Below are 24415 nucleotides of genomic sequence, written 5' to 3' on the forward strand. Positions count from 1 at the left end.
AAAAGGAAAAAATCCAATTACGTTTTTTGTAGAGAATATTCCATTGCAAACGTTTTCATTTTCATTGTGTACACATCTTTTATTGACCGTTGAATATGTGAATGCATACACGCCTACACACGTGTGCCTGCACAAGCACACACACATCTACGCAACCTTGCCACTGACTTTAAATATCACAAGATCTTTTCTTTTTCACAGCTTAGTGAGATATAATTCATGTACCATACAATTCAATGATTTGAGCATGTATCTTTTTAATTGTGTGATCACCACCACATTCCATTGGTGAACATTTCCTTCACTATTTGTACTCATTGTTATTAGCTCCTCATTTTCCCCTATCTCCCTTGTCATAACCCTAAGAAACAAATTACTATAGTTACTGTCTTTATAGATTTTCTTATTCTGGGTTTCATATAAAGAAAATCATAGCCCCCTTCCCAATAATTACAAAATAAAACTGAAAAACTTCAAGCAAAAAAATAATAAAAACTAGAATAAATTAAAAATGAGTCAAAAGGAAAAAACATGATATTAAAATTTGTTACCTATACAAAAAAGAAAAGACTCACAGCCATGGAGTTCATGCCGACTACTTTAATTCATGTTCTAGTGCCAAGGGAATTCACTGGAAGCTTCATTCCCAGGAGATCTCTGCAAGTGGATTTGGGGCCTTTACTACCATCCATAACCTTCTGTAAAATGGATGTTCAGAATTTAAGCTTGAATACAATTCCTTCTTCTGCTCTTTGATTTTATCATTTCAAATCCTTGGAACACACAGGCTGATGTGCTGCTTCTGTGTGGGCTTAGCTGACCTCTCTCCCTTACATGGATGCTTGTGTTAAGACAAGCTGCCAGCTGCTATTTCTTTCTGATAGCCGCACACTATCTGATCTCTTCATCACACTGTTATAACACCCATATCTTCAGTGATTCCTTCATGAAGGTGAGTAGTGAGCAGGGCTGTTTCATAAGAATGGATTGTTTTTAGGTGAGGGCTTATGGTTAAGTGTGACTGCTGACATTGAATTTCAATGTCCTAAAATTGCAGTTGGAAGGAACCCTGTTGAATAATTAAACATCATCAAATTTTTATAGCTAGGCTTTTAGACGTGTGTCAAATGGAATTGACCATCACATATGTTTATAATATATGTGTACAATAGAGAAACAGCTGTACAAGTGTAGGGAAGCTAGAGATGCTCAAGTCTGGTGTACACCTGATCAGAATAGTCAGACCCTGACCTACTAAACATGCTCTTTGAGGACAGGGAATTTTCTCTTTTGGTCACTGGTGTATCCCTTATACCTAGTCCCAGCCTGACGCATAGCAGGTTCTCTATAAATACTGTTGAACTGGATTGGATACCTGGGTTGGAAGGAGGAGACAGATTACATTGACGTCTAAGTGGTGCAGTGGATAGAGCATTACATTACTAAGCACAGGGTTAGTGGTTCATTGACTTGACGGCAGTGAGTGTGAGTGCGGTTTGGGTTTTGTCCTATAGGGTCTCTGAGTCAGAATCAACTCAATGGTAATGGGTTGGTTGAACTTTAGGAACCTGAGCAATTGCTCAGTAATGCACGGGGCATCTGAAGGTTTCTCCAAGAATAGCTTTGAATTGCAAATTTTGATCTCATTGCACAGATTTACTTTTTGCCCAACTGCACATTGAGAAAGTCATCAGTCAGGCTAGAAGAAAGGTGTCAGTTTAGAAGGAAGGTGTCTACACACTTGACTCCCACACTTTTTAGTACCTATTTCTCCATGAGGGTCTCAGCAAGCACGTTTATGCAGTTCTGTGGGTCCCTGACATATTATGATTTATAAAATCATTAAATGAGTGTTCTCCTAAATTTCCAGCAGCAGGGATAGAGCCTCTCCCAAGCAGCATCATGTTATAAAAGATGTTTATTCCATGTTAAAAAGTATTAAGAACTCTCGAGCTAACTCCAACCACAGAGACTTTTAAGAATATATTAAAGCAATATAAAGATTTTGACTAGCGCCAAATACAGAGGATTATGAACTAGAATGAATTTCAAATATTCAATGATCTCAGCTTCCTTCCCTCAAAGTGGAAGCTCAAAATAGCTCTAGCTAATCTTACTTGATTAACTGTGCTTTAACTTAGTTTGCCTAACATAACCATTTGCAAGGAGGGAAGACAGCTGGAAGCATTTCACCGAAGAGAGGAGTTTGATGTGTTATGGCATGGTTAGCGTGTCTTGTACTTATAGCATGTATTGTACTTATAAGTCACACATGTCATGATTCCTAAATTGAGTCACTATAAGTCCTGACCATCGTCTTGAGCTCCAAATTCTAAAAGTCCAATGGCAATATGACCCCTCCTGCAATGTCTTACAGGTCCCTCAAACTCAATGTGTTCAAATCCGGTTCTCAAGCAGGGGCACCTTTAGCCCATCTCCCTAAGGACACCGCACAATGATCTGGAGATATTTTGGATCGTCATGAGCAGTTAGGAGTGCTACTTAACATCTAATGAGTAGAAACCATTGTTGTTGGTAAACATCTTGCAATACACAGGACAGGCCTCCTCTCCCCACACCTACCAGAGAGAATGACGGGGACTAAAAGGTCAATATTCCCAAAATTAAGAAGGTGACTCAATCTATCCTTCCTCTTTTGATGAGTGGCAAATGTAGCCCAGCAGTTCTGTCCTTTGACTTCACTTGCAGGATGCACTCAGTCCCAGAGTCCTGTAATACATCTCTTTGAATATGTCTGAAAGCTGAATCCTCTTGTATGTTGACAAGCTCACTGCTTGGTTCATGCCCCCATCATTGATCACTTGTCATGTCTTTCATTCATTCTTTGCTATGTCGATTGAGTCATGTTTAATTTACAGATCTCCTGTCACCATCTACCTATTCGTTGCTGTTCCAACTCTTAACACAGCACACGGCCTGAGGATACAGTCTTAGTCTCTGTGATAAACTTCCAGTCTCATCTCTGACCATCTCTTCTTTTGCCTCCTGGACTATCAAACCAGATTTCTTCTAGCTCCCCGAATAGATCATGTCTCTCCTACGCCTGTAACTTGGCATACCGTCATCCTTCTGCTTGGAAAACTCTTCCAGGCAGCCTCTTTGGAGACCCTTTCCTTTGGAAGACTTCCCCATCTGTCTGGGTGAGGGGCTTTCCTAACCATTATGCCCCCTTCCAAACCTCTCCTTGCTATTTCCCACCCTACTCTAAACCCCAGATAATTGCCCCCTCTGGACTGCATCCACAGGCCTCCTTGGCTTTGGGGCTTCTGGCTAGGTTTGACGAATGGAAGTTCCCTGAAGAACATCCAAGAGTGGGAAGAGACTGGTCTTTGTTCTACCTCTTCCCTCCTTCCTGGGCTGATTGGCCGTGGGTGCCTTCCTCCATCAAGTGCCACAGCTCCTGGCTGGCAGCTCTCTGCTACAGCTCTAGATGAGTTCTACTAATACTCCTCTCATTCATTCCAACTTCAAAGTGGTAGCGGCTTCCTCCTTTTGTCAGTCCTGGGGTGCTTTATCATTCCTTAAGTCTTCTGTTTACCTTCCTCTACCTTTTGCAAATGGGCTTTTATTAAATCACCTTCAATTGCCCACTTTGAGAGTGGCTATCCTTTTTTCCAGTCAGGATCCTGTACCATACTTACCTTTTTACATATCTGTCTTCTACATTGTGGGTCATTTTAGGGAAGAACACTTTGTTTTCTGCTATATCTTTGATGCCTTGCAGTGTATGATAGGGTTCTCAAGGGAGAAACACATTAAAAACAAAAAAAAACTGCCATCAAGTTGAGTTCAAGTCACAGTGGCCCTGTAGGGTTTATGAGAGTAAATCTTTCCTGGCGCAGACAGCCTTGACTTGCTCTTGCTGAGCAGGTCGTGGCTTTGAATGGCCAACTTTGCATTTACCAGTGCACACGTAACCCACAGTACCAACTACTCTCATCGCCACACTGCTCTCTATCTGTCCCTTGGAGTTATGACCATTAGGATACCCAGAAAACCCCACATTAACGAGAGTTGTGCAGCATTAGATGATACGGTCATTTTGTTCCAGGACAAATGTACCTCTTCAGATAGACTGGCTCATATGAGAAACTTTTGGCTATGTTGTCTGGAGCAGGAAGAGACCTGCTAGAGGAATATGGGTAGGAAAACCAAAGCAAAATCACATGTTTTCTTTCGTTGCTGACTCATCTGATAACCAGTCTGGTGGTGGAGGTTGGGGCGGAAGTGAGGTCCTGGATTGGTGGGTTCTTTGTGGATAAGGGAAACACTGCTTATGATCCAGGGACCCTGGGGGAAGCCTCTTTATATTTGCTAAGTTAGAACCCAACTCTAATGTCACAGACCTCTGTAGATGCTCCCTACTCAATAGTGAGTTCTCCCTCTTTGGTCAGACACCTTGCCATGTCATTTCGTGTGGTCAGGTGGGCTGATTCTATGTCACTTCAAGGTTATGCATATGAGGTAGCCCTGGATAATCAGGATATTGGATGTTCCCAGAATGTATTATAGTTCTGAAATAGGCACAAGTCCCTGCCTGGCTAAACAGTGTTCTAGTTCAAAAACCACGCTGCTACTGAGTTGATTCTGATTCATAGCAACCTTGATAAGGCAGAGAAGATCTGCTCCTTAGGGTTTCTGAAAGTGCGAATCTTTGACTGGGAAGCTGGGCGTGGAAAGGGGTAGACAGCCTCTTCCTTCTCTTTTGATGCTGTGGGTAGGTTTGAACTGCTAGCACGTGTTAGGATCAGAAACAGGCACCTCATTTAGATGGTGTAAGGAGTCTCTCTGTTCCAACTTTTTTTTTTTTTTTTACAATTTAACTGTTAGGGAAAAGACTAGTTCTGCTAGGATTGTACAAAAGGATATAATATAATCTAGGCGCTCCTTTGAACTCTTCTCGCCACTATCAGAGGAAAGTTTGTTTGGTTATGGAGACAACCCTGAAGATAACAGAGCTGAGGGGTAGGGAGAACAAGACTGAATCCCGACGACAGATGAACCCTGGAACGCAGCTGCAGCTGAAACGAATTACCTTTGTACTTGGTTACAAGAGCCAGCACATTCCATTCCTCAGTCACTGAGCCATTTCCTTAAGGTTGTGAGCTGTAGTCACGTTTAATCGAAAAAATATTCACCAATATAGAAACTCTACTGTTGCCTTAAATATAAAAAAACCAGACACACAAAAAAAACCTACCTACAATACATGTATAAAATGTGCATGCAATGTCTAGAAAGAAGCAGGAAGTAGATTAGAGGTGGCTGGCGGCTTAGGGAAGAGGGGGCTCTAGAGAATGAATCCCGATAGGCACTGGATTCCTTTTGGGGGTGATGAAAACATTCTGGAATTAGACAGCTGTGATGGTTGTACAATATCATGAATACACTAAAATTTCAGAGGTTGTATAAGGCAGAAAATATCAGCAAAGGAAAACACAAATATTTCCCACTGCAACGAGTGGTAGAAAAGTGGCAAGATTGCATCTTATCACAGGCTGGTGAGACCTGGAAAAAAGAGGTAATTCCATCAGGTTTTGTGAATGCTACTGAGTTACACTCTTAAAATGATGAGTGTTATGGTACTCCTGTGTTATTATATAGTATAATACTATTATATGTAATAATACTCCTGCATTATATATATTAATACCCTTGTATTAATCTATTATTATATCAATTTACAAATACAAAATTATAATTGTAGTCCCTTCTCAGGTGTGCATGTTCTCAGCAACAAGAACAAAAATGACAAAGAATAATAAGAGAAATCATGTGAAGACAAGAGAGGAGGGCCTGTGGAAACTGTTTTCTGTAAACCTTAAAAATATAGTCGATCACAAGTGAAGCAGAATGAATGGAAGTACTTGACTTTCCTGACATCCACTTCCCTGAGGAGCAGGCATTATTAAATAAATCCTTCAGAGTTGAGCAATGCTTTTATTTCAAGGAATACCAAAGGTAGCAAAATCCACAGACTTACCACCTGGTATGACAGAAGAAATGGGCACTGGTGGGCTTTCCAGCTATGAACACGAATGGGGGTCTCATTAAGATAAGGCAGGAATAGAGCACAACTATAGATCATTGGGCACCGTGCTCTCTAAATATGTCTAGAAATTATGAGCTGGTCAGGATGATATCCCTTGAACCGTAGCATCCATGTCCACACAAGATGTCTTTGCTTTATTTACAAGATGACCAGGAATCATATACTAGTTTGGCTGCAACTGTGTCCTCCACCGCCATTCCTGTAATAAACAGAAATCTGATTCACCTTTCATCAGAATTAGGTCTTCCTGAAATAACCCAATCCCTGTGACTAACAGGTTCCGGAGATGTTTGTTGTTCAGACGGATCAATGATTATCGTGCTTTGGAGTTATGCCCATAACAATTTAGGTAGCAATGGGGCCTCCTATGGACCCCCCACAACTCACTGCCTTTGAGTCAATTCCAATTCATAGCAACCCTTATAAGATAGAGTAGAACTGCCCCTTAGCGTTTCTGAGACTGTAAATCTCAGAGGGGACAGACAGCCTCATATTTCCTTCTCTCTTGAAGCCAGGTGGGGGTTGGAACGCTGACCTTGCACTTAGCCCCCAGTGCTTCACTCATGGCACCACTGTGACTCCTTTTTCTCACTGATGTGCTCCTCAAATCAGTAGATGAGAAGATAGAAAAGGAGGAAATAGGTCTCCAGTGTACTTTTTGGCTGGGTCATATTTCAGAAGAAACACTTCCCTTCGGGTCCTGGTCTTTGAACATCTTTGTTCCCCACCCTCGGGAGAGAATATCTTCTGAAAGTCACTTAGAACTAAGACAAAATGATTGACTGCTGACACTTGATATCTGTAAAGAGTTGCCACCCACATCTCCATCCTCATGACAGTTAAGGTGGAACCATGACTCAGAGAGGATGGGTCACCTGCTTAAGGACACATGCCCAGTGAGTGGCAGAGAAGGGAATTCCAACTCAGGAGTGCCCAATTCCATAGTTCATGGGCTGACCCTCTACAAAGACATGTGAATAACTGATCTGCATGATGGATTTCACAATGATTCATCCCCAGAGCCTGGTAAATCATTCCTCTGCCCAGGGCTAGCTAGCTTTGGGTGCCAGTTAGATTTATGACCAGGGAGCCACGGCTCTTACCCAAAGACTTGAACACAGTGGTCTTCTCGCACTGGGCCGGCTTCACCCCCTTCACCACTTCTCCCAGTTCTGCAAAGATCTCTGCCTGTGAAAAACACACACAGCTGACCGAGTCCACACACTGATGCCCACCTGGGGCTGCCTTCCGAAGCCAGCTGAAGGCATCCAGGAATTAACGAAGGGACGGACTTGAAAAAAATAGCACTTGTGAGCCAGGTAACATCGGGGCAATACTTCCTGCAAGTCACTCTCTGAGCACTCACTGGGTGCTACTGAGCTGACCACGTAGGGAAGGCTTTCATGTTGCAAAAAGGTTCTCCTACTCCATCTTCCTGCCCTAAAGCACAGCCAGCCCAGTGGAAGCCCCCCTCTCCAGGCAAAGGGAAGAAGAAAACACAGAATGTCACCACCCGAAAGGTCCCACCATTCCAGAAGGGGTTTTCAAAGGAGTTGGTTTCTCCCAACGAGGTCGGGGTGACCAAACAGGTCACACAGAAGAAAAAAGTTCATGAAATTTTGGGATGGCGTGCAGGCCACTAGGGTAGGCAGCTCACCCCGGACAAGAGGACATCCCCGGACTCTTTCAGGGCAGCCTCCTTGGAGTCCACATACAGCACAGCTCGGTTCATCAGCTCGTCATCTAGTTCTCTCCAGTCAGGCCTGCTGGCTCCAATGGCTGCAAGACAAGGAAGCAGACGTGAAGCGCGGAAGCAGCCCCACGAGAAAGGTGAGTAAAAGGAAGCGATGAAGGTCAAGAGGGAATCTTCCGATTTGGAGCATACCCTCCTTTTCCTGGTCAAGTCCTTCTCAATCGGCAAGACTGAATACGTATTCCTAATCATGATACTAACCATTATTTCCATTCCATTTCCCCTCCCGCCTCATTCTTACAGTAGCATTCCTGTGTGGGCTGCTTACTATTTGTGGTATGTTTTACACATCCTCTCATCCGGGAGCCTCAGAGGTACAGCGGGTTAGGCATTGGCCTACTAGGGGTCTGCAAACTACAGCCCATGGGCCACATGCGGCCCGCCGAGGACATTTATCTGGCCAGCCGGGTGTTTTTGCTCCGTTTGCTTTTCTACTTCAAAATAAGATATGTGCAGTGTGCATAGGAATTTGTTCATAGGTTTTTGTTTTGTTGTAACTATAGTCCGGCCCTTCAACGGGTCTGAGGTTACAGTGAACTGGCCCCCGTTTAAAAAGTTTGAGGACCCCTGAATAAGGTGGGTGCTTCAAACGCCCCAGCAACTCTGAGGGGAGAAAGAGCAAGCTGTTTGTTCAAGTTCCGATTGACGGTCTCAGAAACCCGAGAGAGAGCAGCTAGGCGTCGGACTGAACTCAAGGGCAGATGGTTTGTTTTTGCTATTTCTTACAAATGTACTTTCATCTTTGGTTCCCACTGAACAGATGTGGAAATTCGGGCCCCGAGCGGTGAAGAAGCTTGCCGAGGAGGTTAGATGTCAAGGGAGTGAGTCGAGGTCTGGGAGAGCCGCGTGCTTTTCTCTCCTCTCCCACTTGCTGAAAGCAATGCCTTCCTTGCACAAAATTAGAAACAGCTGTATCACTTGGAACATAGCACCCCACATTCCTCTGTCTGCTCGCTCTTCAATGATTCCTATTCCTCATCCCATCCCCAGGCACCTCTCTCCGCTACAGACAAAAGAGCCCAGTCAGGGTCACAAAATAGCCCCTGTATAAATAAACCTGAATCTATCCTGGCCCCACGTTTTCTTCACCTCTTCAAGGCTTGGGACCTATAAGGATGACTCCAGGGTATCCTGCCTGCTGATAGCAGAGCATGGGCTCATGCCAAAACGGCACCCACAAGCCTTAGGGAGCAGGCAGGGAATGGAAAGTGAGCAGACTGAGTTAGACAGAGAGGAAGTCCACCAGAAGACTGGGGGACAGTCTCACGGGGGACAGTTATTGTTCAACTGTCATGTGAGAATGCAAGCCCATTGCTAATCAGACACTCCTTGTTTGTAAAAGAGAAGCAAGAAATCTATTTGCGTGTGATCTTTTTTATTTTTAAAATCCACTAGGGCCCAAAGAAAACATATCTGCTGGCTGGCTGTAGGACCAGGGCCAGCCAGTCTGTGGAAATTGCCACCAAGCCTCACACAAATGTCTGCAGCCTGCGTGTGCCCTCTCAGAGTTCCCACTGCCCCTCAGTCTTCCTTCCTCGCTGGGTCTCTCTCCCACTGTTCTCCTTTATGCTAATTTCCAAAGTGAGTGCTTTAAGAATGTTCCTCTTGAAGGGTGTTGCCGTGAGGACTTCTAGAGAACAAACGTACTAGCCTAATGAAGCTTGGAAATAAATCATCAGCTGGTGGGAAAAGTTCCAGCTTCTCAGGCCACCCCTTCTGGCTGCTCTGAGCACTCAAGACAGCCACTGTTTCCAAGCTTGCCAAAGGTTGTGTGAGGCCATCAAGCAGCTGGAAGAGGTCCAGGTGGCAAAAGGAGGGGCCTGGTTCCGTTTGATCTCTGAATTCGTTTTCAGAAGGGCTGTTCCTGGAAGGTGCCAAAGAGTAATGGGATTGGCTGCTAACTGAAAGGTTTGCGGGTTGAGTCCACCTAGCGGATTGTCAGAGGGGAAGCCTGGTGGAAAAAAACCCAGCCATTGAAAATCGTAGGGAGTTCAGTTCTACTCTGATACTGAGTCAGCTCGAGGTAACTGGAAGAAGAAATCAAAAGACTAGCAATGGCGGCAGGATAGGGAAGCTGAGTGGCGGACGCTCTCTCTGATTGGGTCTGCCTCTCCGACAAGCTGGGAAGTAAGTAAAATCAGTCTTTACTGTTCCACGTGTGATGGCTACACTTGTAACCCACTGTTCCTAAGACTATTTTATGGAAGATGCTTCTGCCCAAACCAATTTTCTCTCTAGGTCGGGCAAATAGAAGAGGCGCTTTGCCTCCGAACCAAGTCAGCCCTTCCCAGGAAATGCAAAATGTGAGAGTGATTTGATGAGAGGGATAGACTTTGTGGATGGAGGGTCCACCTGGCAAGGAACGTGGGCCAATTGAGTCTAGGAGCTAAGCCTGATGCCAAAGAACTGGGAATCATCCCCCACCCCCACTGCGTCCTGCCACACTCACGAGAGCTTGGAAGAGGACCCAAAGTTCTAGATGAGGTCACAGGCAGGCAAAACGTGGATTTCAGCCTTGTGAGACCTTAGGATACAGCTAACCCATGCCCACACTCTGGAAATTGCGAGGTTAAGAATCAATTCAGCTTGATGAGGTTTCCCTGGGCAACCGTTTCACCAACAAGTGGTTCCTCTTTAACTAAGGCCTTCCAGAAATTGTCTTACCATTTATCAGGTCAGCCCAATCCACCTACCAAGTGCATTAGCCATCTATTTCCCCAGGGACCCCGTGTACAGCTACTAGCTGAAAGGCTGGAGGTTCATGTCCACGCAGGGGTGTCCTGAAAGAAAGGTCTGGTGATCTTCTTTTAAAAAAACCAACCATTGAACAGGTTAGGGAGCGCAGGTCAATACCGTGGCCCACACGGGGCTGACAGGAGTTGCCGCTGACTTGATAGCAACATCCTCCTTGGTTTAGGCTCTCACAGAACGGAGGTAACGATAACAAAAGCTCCTACATTTTAAGATTGTGGTAGAAATAAAATAATACTTACAAAAGAGATGTTGCAGCACTGACAGCAGTAATTCATGATCAACGATTTCTTGCTATCCTGCCCCCCCAAGGTCATTTGAAGACCCTTAGAAGCTCCAGGCGCTCTCCCTTTTAGGCCCACCCTCTTCCCACCACTGTTATCTTATCACACATGAAATATCCTTTTAGTAAATTTTTCAACGAAGTTTTATGATTTGAAGTTTTATTAAGAACGAAGGACTTCTTTGGCTTTGGTGACTGACGCTCTGTCACATGAAAGAAATTAATTGTGGTCGATCATGCGGTATAACGCTGCTTTTGACACCTCCTTAACTCAATATTAGTTTCCGGTTTGCCGTTTTCTTTTTTCTTAATTTTTTTTATTTGCGTTTTCATCATGTCTATCTATCTAATTTTCAGGTCTCTCTCTCACACACACGTTGGGTCCCACTGAGTTAAATGACTCTTAGCAGCCCCATAGGACCAAGGAGAACTGTCTCATAAGGTCTCCTGGGCGGCAATCTTTATGAGAAGAGAATTGAACTCCCTCCCACCTCATTCCCCTCCCCCCATGGAGTAACAATGGGTTCTAATGATGTCCTTTAGCAGCTGAGGTCTTAACCATTGTACAACAGGGCTCCTTACATGTTTCCACCGGGCCTTGGAAAGCTTGGGATTTCTGTATCACGAACCAGACTGCTCTGCAGATAAAACTCTTGATCCCAGGCCACGGAGGAGTCTGCTCACCGCTGGGCTCTGGCTCATGGGGTCACTACTTACCATTGATGTGGGCCCCTTGCTTCACCCATTCACCAAACAGAATGGGCTCTGTTGCCATGGTGACGGTGATGATCACATCTGCCCCTGTCACAGCCTCCTGGACCGATGAACAGACACGGACCTCTCCTTGCACCGTATTTGCAAACTTCTCCGCATTTTCCTTTGTGCGGTTCCATATCCTCACCTTCAGCAAGGGGGACAGAAGAGCCGTTGGTGCCACGTGCTCGGGCTGTTACATCACACCAACGCCAAGAGTGTCCAGCTGAACCCCTCTGGGATAGAGGCTGTGGGTATCTAAATAATCCTCTGCGGAAAATGGGCATCTGATAGCAGTCATCTAGGCAGGTGCCGATCTTAATTAAAATGAAGTGACCATTCCAGTGACCCGATAGCCCTGTCCAGAGCTGCCACCGCGTTCCCAATGCTGCGGGCTTAATGGAAAGCAGACAGCCTCATCGCCATCCTGGGGGGCGGCTCAGGGGTTCCCACGCCAACATTTCACTTAGCAGTGCGACAGTTCACTACTGCCCCCCCCCACAAGGGCTGCTCTCAAGGTACTTAAAAAGCCTTCTTGACGACCTTCCTCTTTAGAAGACCCAAAACCAAACCCACTGCCCCAGAGTCGATGGGGACCCCCGTAGCCCTTGAAGACAGAGTAGAATTACTCCTTAAAGGCTGGAGACAGCAGATCTTTACAGGTGCAGGCTGCCTCATCCTTCTCTCCCGGAGCCACGGCTGGGTTTGAGCTGCTGGCCTTAAGTCAGCGGTCTCAGGGTTACCCCTCAGGCTCCTTGTCCATCTTGTCTTAGCTTTCTCCCAGAGTGGCTGCCTGGTGGCTTTGAACTGCTGGTCTTTCCGTTAACAGCCCAGCACATAACCAACTATAGCACCAGGGATTCTTTTTTAAAAGTTTTTAAAAATAAATCATCTTATTGGGGGGCTCTTACAGCTCTTATAATAATCCATACATTGATTGTATCGAGCACATGTGTGTACTTAGGCTGCCTTCATCATTTTCAAAATATTTACTTGAGCCCTTGGGATCAGCTCCTTTTCCCCCCTCCCCCAAACTCCCACCCTCATGGACCCCTGATAAATTATAAATTATTATTTTCATATCTTACACTGGCCCATCTCCCTTCATCCACGTTATTGGTCATCCCCCTGGGGGGGGGGGTTGTGCATCATTGTAGTTGGTTCACGTTTCTCTCCCTTTGCCCCCACTTTCCTCCTACCCTCAAGGTATTGGTACTCCCTGTGCTGTTCCTGAGGGGTTTATCTGTCCTGGATTCCATGTGTGGAGAGCTCTTATCTGTACCGGTGCATGTGCGCCTGTCTAGGCGGATTTGTAAGGTAGAACTGGGGTCATGACAGTGGGGAGGTGGAAGCATTAAAGAACTAGAGGAATGTTAGGGACTCTTAGGGGCTTTGATACCAACCCTTCATTAACTCAAGAGATTAGCTGTAACATCAAGCACACTCTGTGATCTGAGAATCTGGAAAGGGGAGTTTGCCTGTTTCTTTTCTAATCCTTCCTTCCAGTGGGACTGCTGGGGATGCCGTTACAGTCAGACTTGTCTGGATGGACCTTGCCCTAATATTTCAGAGCAGCTCATGCCGCATGTGCAAGAGTGCGAAGTTCACAGTCACTCCCTCCCCTCTGCCCAATCATCCAGGACTTACTTCCTTAAAGGAGAATTGCTCTGTGAAGATCTCATAGTGGCTGTAGGCCTGGACTCCTGCTCCAAGGATGCACAAAACTTCGCTGTTGGGGTGCTTCAAAAACTATTTGAGAGACATGAGGTAGCAAAGGTCAGAGGATGCAGGGACAGCCAACCGGAAGGTGAAAAACAAAGTTGGAGTCGCAAGAGCTTTTAAGCAATCAGAGACATCATTTGAGTGTCCGCTTCCCTCTGTGGAAAGAGGACAGAAGGAAGGACTCTTCACTGAGCACCTGTTATATGCTCTTTCATATACACTATCTCGTGTATGAAAGTATGAGTAACTATTGCTTCATTTGCACAATGGAACAAACCACTGCTCAGTCCTGAGCTCTGCCCATGATAGGCTGTAGATGGGACCACTAGGATCCAGAGGATCTTCATGGGTGATTTTTCTTGGCAAGTCTGTCACCAGGTCTTTCTTCCTAGTGTTTGCTAGAATCTCCATGTAAATCTATGAAGCATTATAGCAACATTGCTGATAGGCAGGTGGTTTTACTTACAGTGTACTTGCTGAGAATGGTGCATGGGAAATGAGAATGCTACCACTCTCTTCCCATAGTGGGCTTAAAACCCCACTGCCATCAAGTTGATTCGAATGCAAATCAACCCTATACAGCACTGGTTCTCAACCTTCCTCATGCCATGACCCTTTAATACAGTTCCTCATGTTGTGGTGACCCCCCCCAACAATAACATTATTTTTGTTGCTACTTCATCACTGTCATTTGCTACTGTTATGAATCGGGCAACCCCTGCGAAAGGGGTGTCTGACCACCCCCCCAAGGGGTCGTGACCCACAGGTTGAGAACCACTGCTATACAGGGTTCCCATGGCTGTACGTCTTTATAGGAGTAGACAGTCTCAGTTTCCTCCCTCAGAATGGTTAGTGAGTGTGAACCACCGACTTTGTGGCTAGTAGTCCAATGCTTACTCAACAGAGCCACCAGGGCGCCTTACAGCAGAATTGGTGGCTGTGATAGGTAGATTTATTGTGCCAACCTGGCCAATAGGAACATGTGGGATTAATCAGATAGCAGTTTGATTGGAAAGCAAAGAGATAAATGGCTCGGTAAGGCCCACCCCTTTCTCTCTTGCTCTCTGATCAGACCAGTGTGTGGCTGCTTTAGCTAGTTCTCTGCCTCAACGTGTGAGCTACACAACCTGTGGGACAAGCAGAGCCATGGATTGTGTCATTAGCGGTTGAGGTTTCTTTGAGACCTGCTTTGCCATGTTGCTGGTGTGTACATTGCTTGAGCTTGAGGCTGGTGGATCCTTTTGTCTTGCATAGAGCTTGAGTTGGATATCCCATCCAGGCCTGCTTTGCTAAGCTCCTGACTGTAGGTGACACCCCCTGCTGTTTGCTGCCTGTGGGGGGACTCTGCCTGCGTTGCCTGAGGGAAGACTGAGCTGCCTGCTTACTTGACCTTGGTCTGACAGCCTTCCTGAGTTGAAGGACTTCCAGTATAGTGAGCTGAACTAAGCCCTCTGTATTGCTGTGTGGACTAATTAACTGTTATATTCCTCTGTGCTGTGTGTGTGTATAATAAGTGTCCAGGCTTTGTTTCTCTAGAGAACCCTGCTTAACACAGTGGCATATTATTATTTTCCTATAAGCATGTATGTCATTAAACACACACACACATACACACACTTGGATTTGCTAGATTTTTCATTTAAATAAAGGATTTGAAAGTCTATTATATTTGTCTCCACCAAGACTTTGCAAGGTCTGACCCTCCCATCTCCCCATTCAACTCTCAAGTCAAGTGTTATTGTATTCCGCATCGTTCCCACCATACCAACTTCCTTGAGGTTCCTCAAGTGCATGTGATTCCTTTAACCACAGGGCCTCTACACAAGTTCTTTCCCCTGCCCAGTAATGCTTTGCCTTAGAAATAACCTATTATCTTTTAAGCTTTAGTCCAGTTCCCACTTCCTCAAGAAAAGCCTTCCCCGCCACGACAGACTAGATTAAGGCCCTTGTTTTAAATTCATGTACATCTCACGCATTGAGGTGGTGATTTCACAAGTCTTGGTGTAACCTTTGGATTACCTGATCTCTCCTAGTGGATATCTATCACACTCTAAGGAGACAAACACTATGTCTGGCTTTGTTCACCCTTTTGCCTCCAATGCAGGGCTTGGCACCTGATGGGCACTCGAATATTTGTTGAAGGCATGTATGTAGACCAGGATAAGCCCTGGTGCATGCTGTAATCTTGATACGCATGGCAGAGCCCCCAAGTCAACTTAGGTGAAACACAGACACAAAGATGTTAGTGTGTCATTTGCACTGAGATATTCCTAAGCATCTCTGCTTCCTCTCTAATGTGCTAAAATAAAGTAGTGCAGAAAACCATTCTACCTCCAGCAAGACAAAAAGTAAACCAGAACTTTGTTCATTTATTGAAATAGCCCATCTGAGCTGACTGTGAACGATGCTCTACAGCTTTAGCCTAAACTGTGAGCATCAATGCAATCCTCTCTTCTAGGAGTGCAGATTTTTTATCAATATAACCAAAGGTAGTGTTATTAAGAGATTCGTCTTGAACAGTGTAGTTCCTGAAGCTTGTTGAATTTCAGAATCAACCAGGGACTAGTCAAAAACAAAATAAAACTAATTTCCAAAGCCCCATCTTCAGAGACTTTGATTCGGTAGTTCTTGGAATTTGAATGAGAAAAAAAATCCCTAAGGGATGCTGTTTAACTAGGGTTAGAAATGATTGGGTTGGAAAGATACCAGGTAGCTGTGGAAGATCCCACTGTGCTATATGAATCAGGACAACCATCGTCTCTATTTCCTTTCATGCTCAGTGAAGCCAACAATATTTGCTCTGCCTTCCTTAGGGAGATTCAAAACAATGAATTACAGAGGATTTTGAACAACCAAAAGTCCTTTACAAATGCAAGGCAGGGCTTTTAGAGTTGGTCTGTTCTGAAATCACCAGAGATGATTTCAGGGAGTCCCGTGATTATTTCAATCTGAGATTGACCTGGGTATCATTAAAAACCAGTTCCCCAAGGTGAGTACTATACTACACTCCCATCATATACAATTATCAGATTACTCCTCACCTTCTTCCCGCCCCATCAGGTATTTAGGAAACCTTAACGTACGTACTTATCATCTGAACACCTGATCCACATTGCTCCCACTCTCACCTGGATCACTGCGCTTTAATGGGTAGGCCTCAGAAACCAAGGTCCTGAAAACTTGTACTTCTCCAATTAATGTGAAAAGTTCCCCACTCCAATCATCCCCACAGACGCCCCATTTTTTAAGCCTCTTCTTCACTCACTTGTTTAATCTCTTTTTTTTTGGTTGTTGTTGGTTTAATTCCTCACATGAAAACAACCTCATTAATATCACAAATATCCCACATGGGATTGTAGCCACTGGGATAGGAGTGAGGACAGACAACACATTTTGGGGGAGGCACAATTCAAACCACCACACTCACCATCCCCTTCACTGGCTGCTTTTCTGTCGGGAGTACTCGTCCTCCACATTTTTTGCATGGTTCGCTGGGTCACCTTGTCCAGTCTTTACAGGAAAGTCACCTCCTACGTGAGACCTGCCCTGGAGTGTTGGGAATTTCACTCTCTCTCCATGGCTGTGTGTTCTACTGTCTGCTTCAATCACTCCTGAGTCCCTCACATTGAGAACAGTGCCTGAGGCATGCCAAGAGCTCTGTCCATGTTGATTACGTGAATACATGAATCTGGCTTAGATCGTTTGGCTCACCCCTCTGTCACTTGTCCAGCGCTGGCCTCTGAGTTGATTTCGTTGATTTACTAAGAGAATGTGGTACGGAGACAAAGAAGTCATCATAGGAGCCCGAGGGGGCAGGTTTTAGATTTTTGCTCTATCACTGTGTACCACCCACAACTGGACCAATAGGCAACATCCTGATAAATGGAGAAAAGTTTGAAGTTGTCAAGGATTTTGTCTTACTTGGACCCCATAATCAATACTCGTGGAAGCAGCAGTCAAGAGATCATATGACGTATTGCATTGAGTAAATCTGCTGCACAAGGCCTCTTTAGAATACTGAAGAGCAAAGATAATTGTTTTACAGACTACGGCGCGCCTGACCCAAGCCACGGCGGTATTCTCCATTGCATCGTATGCATGTGAAAGTTGGACACTGCATAAGGAAGACTATAGGAGAGCTCATGCAGTTGAATTGCGCTAACAAAGATCATTGAACATACCATGGGCTACTAACAGTACTAATCAAATTGTCTTGGAAGAAGTACAGCCACAGTGCTCCTTAGAGGTAAGGATGGCAAGACTTCATCTTACATACTTTGGACATGTTGTCAGGAGACCAGTGCCCGGAGGACAGCATGCTTGGTAAAGTGGAGGGCGGAGAACAAGAGGGAGGTCCTCAGCACAATGGCTGCACCAGGAGCTCAGGCATAGGAACGATTAAGGATGGCACAGGATCAGGCAGTGTTTTGTTGCTGTGGGTCGGAGCTGACTTGATGGCACCTAACAACGACGACAACAACTGTATTTCTGGGAAACTCATAACTTTTCTTAGCTGCAAAGCCTATACCTAGGCATATCTACTTTGCAAGGTTGATGTGAAGGAACCTGGGTCAGACACAATACATAGCACCTATTAATTTCTATCAGTTTGCCAAACTGTCGTGACGTGTGTGTTGCTATGATGCTGGAAGCCCTTCCACTGATATGTCAAATACCAGCAGGCTCACCAACGGTGGATAGGTTCCCGTGAAGTGTATAGACTGAAACGGACTGGAATGGTCAGTCTAAAGCTATCCTTTCCCAAATCTGTCCCAGCGGAATAGTGCCCGATGCGGTGCTAAGCTGAGCCCCGAGGTTGGAAGGTGTCAGAATACACCGCAGCCGCACAGCCATGGACTTGAGGATGCCGATGATTATCAGGGTTTTATACAAGTAAGTCACCACGAGTAGGAGGCCACTCGATGTAGAACTAGCAATTTCACGAATCTCTGTGCTTTCCTGGCATCTCAAGTTTGGCACATAGGATTCCAGTTCTGTTCAAAGTCAGACCGACAGAGGTTTCTAAAAGGGCCTTTAGTCTCTCCAACTGGAGGCCCAAAACCCCACCCCTGGCTACTACACCCGATAGCATGGTCAGTCACTAATTTTACCTTGGTAGCAATGGCCGATACCGCAGCCGTCCTCTTTGCAGTTATGACATTTCCATCCATGACCTTGGAGAGAAGGGAGAGAGTGAGCAAGGGGCATCCCAGCTACTACTTCCACTGAGAGAGGCAGCTCCAAAAGGGGAGCCCTAGGCATTTTACAAGAGCCCGAGTTTGGTATCAGTCATAGGGATCCAATGACTCCACGTGGAGGATTTACGACTTTGAACAAAGAGCTCAATCGCTAAGCGCTGATTTCCTTGCCAACCATTCAGCAAGGTATTACAAGGATTAAATGCACTGGCGTGGTTGAAAACATCTAGTACATGCCAAACCCTCAAAAACTTCCCATTTCCTTTTCTTGCCTGGAGTTTTGGAATAACTGAGTTAAGGGGGGAATTGGAGGGACAAGATTAGGCCATTTGACACCTGCGCGTTCTGCTGCATTGCTGGTGCATTTGAGCACTATTGTTATGCGCCACTGACACATGGTGACACATGGGGAGCATGCAGGACAGAGTGGAACTGCCCCATAGGGTTTCCTCGGCTATACGTTTTATGGGAGCACATCTCTCTGTCACTGTCCTGTGGAGCACCTGGTGGGTTTGAAAGATTTACAGCTCGGTTAGCTGCCAAGCCATTAACTCTTGCACTCCCTGGGCTCTATGACACTACTTGACTGGCTGTCAACTCCTGTTGTCCATTTGGGGAGCCATTTCAAGATGCTGGAGCCTAGGCCCGACACTTGAATGACTTGACTCTGAATCTTGAGGGGGTGAGACCTAGAAATCTGTATTTTTAAAAGGTCCCAGGTCATTCGGATATACGGTAAGGGTTGAGAATTCATGTCTATCCAATGGCAGTCCCACCCTTTACATTAGTATTCTGCCCTTATTAGTTATTTATCTCAGGGGACCCTTCCCAAGAAGAGAATTATCTAGGAGGGGGGACGCCAGAGTAGCCAGCCTCTGACAATCATGGGGGGTCCGTAGGAGCAATTGTACGGCTATAATATATAAAGATTACAGGAAAGCCATTGAGAATAGGAGAAGTAGGAGAAAAGATCACATAAAGGAGTCAGACACATTTCATGGTAGCCATGATTTTAGCAGCCAGGTCCATGCAGAGAGCGGGAGGAGGAGAAGGGAGGAGAGACGCTCTCTATTTCTGACCAAGGCCTATATCTCCTTAGGGGTGTGCAAGCCCCCCTGATTACAGGTAACCATATGCGCCACGTCACAGGAAGTGGTTGTACCATAGGCAATACAGCAATGGGTGGGGCTTTTGTAGGTAGCCATTAGTCATGCATATTCAGGAGTTACCTATGTCCAAGGTGGGTGGTAATCACAGTAAAGTCTCTGAGCTCACAGGTGAGGAAACCCAATACCTGAATTAGGGGAATGCATGAGGGGATGGGTGCCTGGGCAGGAGGAGATAATCAAAGAGAGTCTGCTTCTACAGGGAGATAGAATCAACCATGTGCTCACTTGAAGGCAGCAAAGCTGTCAGGGGAGAATCTGTGGGAATGGCACTTAAAACAGAATAATGTGCTTAGACTTTATCTCTAATTTAGCTTTCCAGATTCCTTCTGTTAGAAGTTAGGGAATACAGTCCTGGGCATAGTTCCCTCCGTGTTCATTTCCCACAGGAGGAACCAAGCCACTTAGCTACTGAGAGGATTCAGCGAAAGGTCTGACATCTGGTTTGGTTTCAAAGCTTGGCTAGTCTCACTTTTCTTGGGGAGCCACTGTTGGTAAGTGGTGTGCATGCTCCCGCCACTGGGTGTGGATAGGTTGGGAAAAGCTAGAAACGTTTCCAAGAGGACTAGTGACCAGTCACGTTTCCCTGTGGAGCAAGAAGCAGGGTGAAGAAGAGGGACCTAAGGCTACAGGGAAGGCCCTGGCAGGATTAGGAGAGTTTCTGACCGCGTCTCACCTGCCGGATCTCAAAGGTAGCTTGAACTCACAGAGCACAAGTTCCACAGTTTTTCAGGCCTAGGATAGATGCTAGGTTTTCCCCTAACCAGCTGTGGCCCCCCAGCAAAGTAGCTCTACCAACGGAAACCTTGGGACCGCAACAGAAAAGGATGGTGGGGAGAGAGGGAACTACAATCTCCTAGAGAGGGGCCACATCCCTACCTTATTTGTGTGTACTGGTGGGAGGGGTCTCCCCAGCCCCGCCCACTGAAGATGTCTGTCCATCCCAACTACTCTATAAACCTGGATCAGTTGGGTAAATTTGCTCGGTGAATCTGTTTCCTTATCTGCAAAATAGCAGGGGAGGGGAGAGAGAGGGGTAATGTGACCTGTCTCACAGACTGGTTAAAAATATCAAAAGAGTGAATAGGTGTAATGTGTTTAGGACCGGGCCTGACATATCACGTGTGCAATGAAAGCAAGCTACTGCTATTTTATTTTAGTCTTATGTTCAAACAGGTCACTGTTTATAGAACATCCCCTCTCTCGCATGTTGACAGAAGTTCACTAAAAAATCGTTTCCCTGACTCCCAGGCTCCATCAAGCTGTGTATGTGAGCTAACAGGGTATTTGTTGAAAAATGACAATGTTGCTCTCCACACTGCTTGGCACGTGAAGCAGCGGTGGCTTCTGGGGATGGAGCATGTATCTTCCATGTGTATAGAAACAGATGCAGTTACACATGACTTTGGCTTAAAGACGGCCTGTGTGCTCACAGTGAAAACTCACACTCCCAGAGCCATAACTTCTGAGTCTACCTCTGAATCTAGGGACCCATGTGCACCCCAGGGCAGGGAGTTACTCACCGCCAGCAGAGTGCCATTGCTGGGCTCGAAGAGTAACACGGTAGCCTGATGAGAGGGGACAGTGGAGGTGGTGCTGTGGCCCTCATAGAAGGTGACCAATTTGGTGGTCAGGGCATCCTCTGCTGCACTGTAGGCAGGCATCACCCCCAGGAAGCTACAAGGAGAAAGAAAGGTGCTTCAATGCCTTCTGGTTATCTATCAAATCCACATACATCATCTCCTCCTGCTGGTCTCTCCTTCCGTGATCCAGGTTTCCCTTCTTCATGCAGATGAATAGTGTGTACAGGGGCTTTTAAAAGCTCATGGAAAAATTCCCATTCCATTTCTCCAGAAACTTCCCAGGGAGCCCTGATGGAGTAGTAGTTATGTGTTCTGCTTTGCTCTGCAAAGTTAGAAGTTTGAGACCACCGGCTGCTCCGGGGGAGAAAGGTAGGGCTTTCTACTCCTGTAAACAGATGCTGTCTTGAAAACTCACAGGAACCATTCTCTCCTGGCCTATCGGGTCACTATGAGTTGTCAGCGCCTCGATGCCACTGAGTTTTTGTTTGTTTGTTTATGTTTTAAAGAGCAACTCTGGATGAAAAAACTCCAGATTGGATTCCCAGCCCTGCCATTTCCTAGCTGTAACCCTGGGTCAATGTTCTGTCTCAGTCTCACATAGCATGCTCTGCGTTGTCAGCAAGGTTCTATAATTCAATGCAGGAGTCACACACAACTCACTAACAAAATTCACGAGTAAGGGGTTTATTAAGGAAACCAGCAAGAACAGTTCAGGTGAGAAGCACGCAGATACTGTTGTCAGGATAGTCACCCCCCTGCCATGCCTGCAGGTACCCTCCACCCCCTAGCCCTCAGCATCTTGGCCTGGTTTCTGCCCTGTTCCGGCAATGGCACAAAGCTCTTACAGGTTGCTGATAAATGCCCAAAGGGCATGCCGCTCCGCTGTAAGTCTCAACCTGAACTCAGCGCCAACTCTGTGGGCCAGCACACCATGTCCCTTAACGTAGTTCCCAGAAGCACCCCACTCCACAAGCAACCTCCTGCCCCAAAGGCACGCAGCTTGCCTTGCTCTGTGGGCTGGGAAGTCCACTGTGCTGTCTCATGCTCTGATTCTGCCGCCGCTGCTGCTCCTCCGGTGTCTACCTGGCTCAAGGAGGTTCATTGGGCAGGGATCCTGAGGGCCACAGGATAGGCTCTGTCCCCCGCCCACGCTGGCAGTGGAATTCTACCCCCTGCCCTCTTCTGAGATGGCTCACTTTTGAATTTTTATTTATTTATGTATTTGATGGCTCACTTTATACTTAGTAGGGCAGCACTAGCTCCCAGCTGACTTGTAAACCACAATCTGTGTCTCCCCACTTTCTTATCTAGACCCATCAGGGAAAAGTCATTGGTAGGAATTACAGAGACCGGCTAGACGAGCCATACTAAATAATTCACTACGCTGAGTCAGTCCCTAACTTCTCGGGGTCTCAGTTTTCCAGGCAGGCAGTAATGCGACAGCCTGCTGACTGGCGACGTGATGCAGCCTGCACAGCACCCACCGCGGGTAGCAGTATCAAGTGCACTAAAACAACCGCAGCGGCAACGCACTGCTACCGAACTGATTCCATGATAGAACTGCCCTGGTAGGTTTCCAAGACTTGCACGTGAACAGGAGTTGAAAGCCTTGTCCTCCCACAGAGCAGCTGGTGGTTTTGAACTGCTGACCTTGTGGTTAGCAACCCACACACAACCACTATGCCACCAGGGATCCATGAGCAAAGTTTGGCAATCCGTCCCTTCTCTTCAACCCACGCTTCCCCTCGCAGGGCTCTCTGAGGTCCCCGACCCCGTGCCGCTGGTCCCCACTCACCCCCGGTGCCTGGCCACCGGCACCACGGTGCGCACGGGCTGCACTACCCCTCCTTCCGCGCCGCTGGAGAAGTTGGCCAGAGCCGCTTCCAGAGGTGGCATGAGGAGGCTGGAGCTGCGGAGGTGGCTCTGCACCTCGGACGCGCTCAGGAACACAGGGGCTGAGTTCATCTTGTACCACTGCCCTCTGGTTGCAAGCCGCTGCGATGAACGACGCGCTCGGGCTCCGCGGAAGCGCAGGATTTATGGGCGGGCTAGCAGTCCCGTCCCACCCCCTGGCCTCCTGGGAACAGAAGGCGGAGCAATCCCGCCCCTGTCCCTTCTTGCTGCCTGCAGGGTCTCCACCCACACCCAGTCCCACGCCGGGGGTTCAATGCCACCTCCTACTAATCCCCCAACACTGGAGGGGATGCAGCCGCCTGGGAGATGGGGGTTCTTGGTTCCACTTTCTCAATTCCTGTCATTAGCTGCAGGAATTTGCCAGACGTGTTAGAAGATTTGGGCGAACCATTCCTCCTCTGCTATTTGCTGTCTCTGTTTGTTTTATTTTAATTTCTCCCTGGGAAAGAGACTGGGGAGATGGGGGTCAGAGATGGCGACGCTGCCTTGGTTTTTAAATTATTGCTCTCTGCTGGGAAATCTCAGATGAAAGGAGCCAGGCGATTGTCAGACCCAGTTTCTTTTCCATTCTGCCCCTATCTGGAGAATCTCGCCTGATCTGAATCTCACCGGGCTGGGTGACTGTTTCTCCCACGGTCTCTGATCTAAGTAACCACCAGCCTTCAACAAGTGGGAGTCTCCTCGGGCCAGACACAGGTCTCTTCATCAAGGACTTTATCCTTGAAAGACAAAGGGAAGTTGGATGGTAACGTGCATGGGAAGATAACGAACAATGCAGGGCAGTGTTCAAATCCAATGATGCACACCCAGAAAGGGGCCCTGGTGGCAACTGGTCACACCTGGGAGATGAGTTGGGAAACACCAGCGGCGCCTCCGCAGGAGACAGCAGGGTTTTCTACACCTGCAAAGAGTTGCCGTGGTGTAAACTTATGGAGCAGCTCTGCCCTGTCTTCTATATAGCTTCACTGGGAGTTCGCATCAACTCAGTGGCACTGAGGTTTGGACGCCAATAAGCGAAAGCTAATTCAATATGAAGTGGCCTGGTGGCAATCAGGAGAAAGATGAAGCTTCTGACAGTGGAAAGGAGGTGCACTCTCAGAAACCGGAGGGGGCAGCTCCATTTCCACAGCGGTTCGGATCTCAGCGGCTAACCTAAAGGTAGATCACTGGAACTCACCTGCCACACAAAGGGGAAAGGACGTGGAAATCTTCTCCTGTT

The 24415-nt window shown here is 46.6% G+C and overlaps 1 protein-coding gene across 1 annotated transcript; it reads right to left on the minus strand.

Moving 5' to 3' along the window:
• Positions 1 to 5941: 5941 nt before the first annotated feature.
• Positions 5942 to 23310, minus strand: CRYM (crystallin mu). The gene is made up of 8 exons (XM_075564598.1): positions 23078 to 23310; positions 21223 to 21376; positions 18447 to 18509; positions 13261 to 13362; positions 11578 to 11761; positions 7731 to 7852; positions 7177 to 7261; positions 5942 to 6272 (listed from the first exon to the last, which is right to left on the minus strand). The coding sequence occupies exons 1-8, from the start codon at positions 23245 to 23247 to the stop codon at positions 6208 to 6210; spliced, it is 945 nt and encodes a 314-aa protein (XP_075420713.1). The 5' UTR covers positions 23248 to 23310; the 3' UTR covers positions 5942 to 6207.
• Positions 23311 to 24415: the final 1105 nt, after the last annotated feature.

The sequence above is a fragment of the Tenrec ecaudatus genome, chromosome 12 (assembly GCF_050624435.1).
Source record: "Tenrec ecaudatus isolate mTenEca1 chromosome 12, mTenEca1.hap1, whole genome shotgun sequence".
Taxonomy (NCBI): Eukaryota; Metazoa; Chordata; class Mammalia; order Afrosoricida; family Tenrecidae; genus Tenrec; species Tenrec ecaudatus.

Bases quoted from the DNA above. Each gene is read 5' to 3' on its own strand.
- CRYM (XM_075564598.1), bottom strand. From the start codon at position 23,247: ATGAACTCAGCCCCTGTGTTCCTGAGCGCGTCCGAGGTGCAGAGCCAC. The intron at 21,377-23,077 runs GTGAGTGGGGAC...TTCTCCTTGTAG, and splicing joins CCGGTGGCCAGGCACCGGGG to CTTCCTGGGGGTGATGCCTG. The intron at 6,273-7,176 runs GTAAGAGCCGTG...TGTTTATTACAG, and splicing joins CACTGTGTTCAAGTCTTTGG to GAATGGCGGTGGAGGACACA.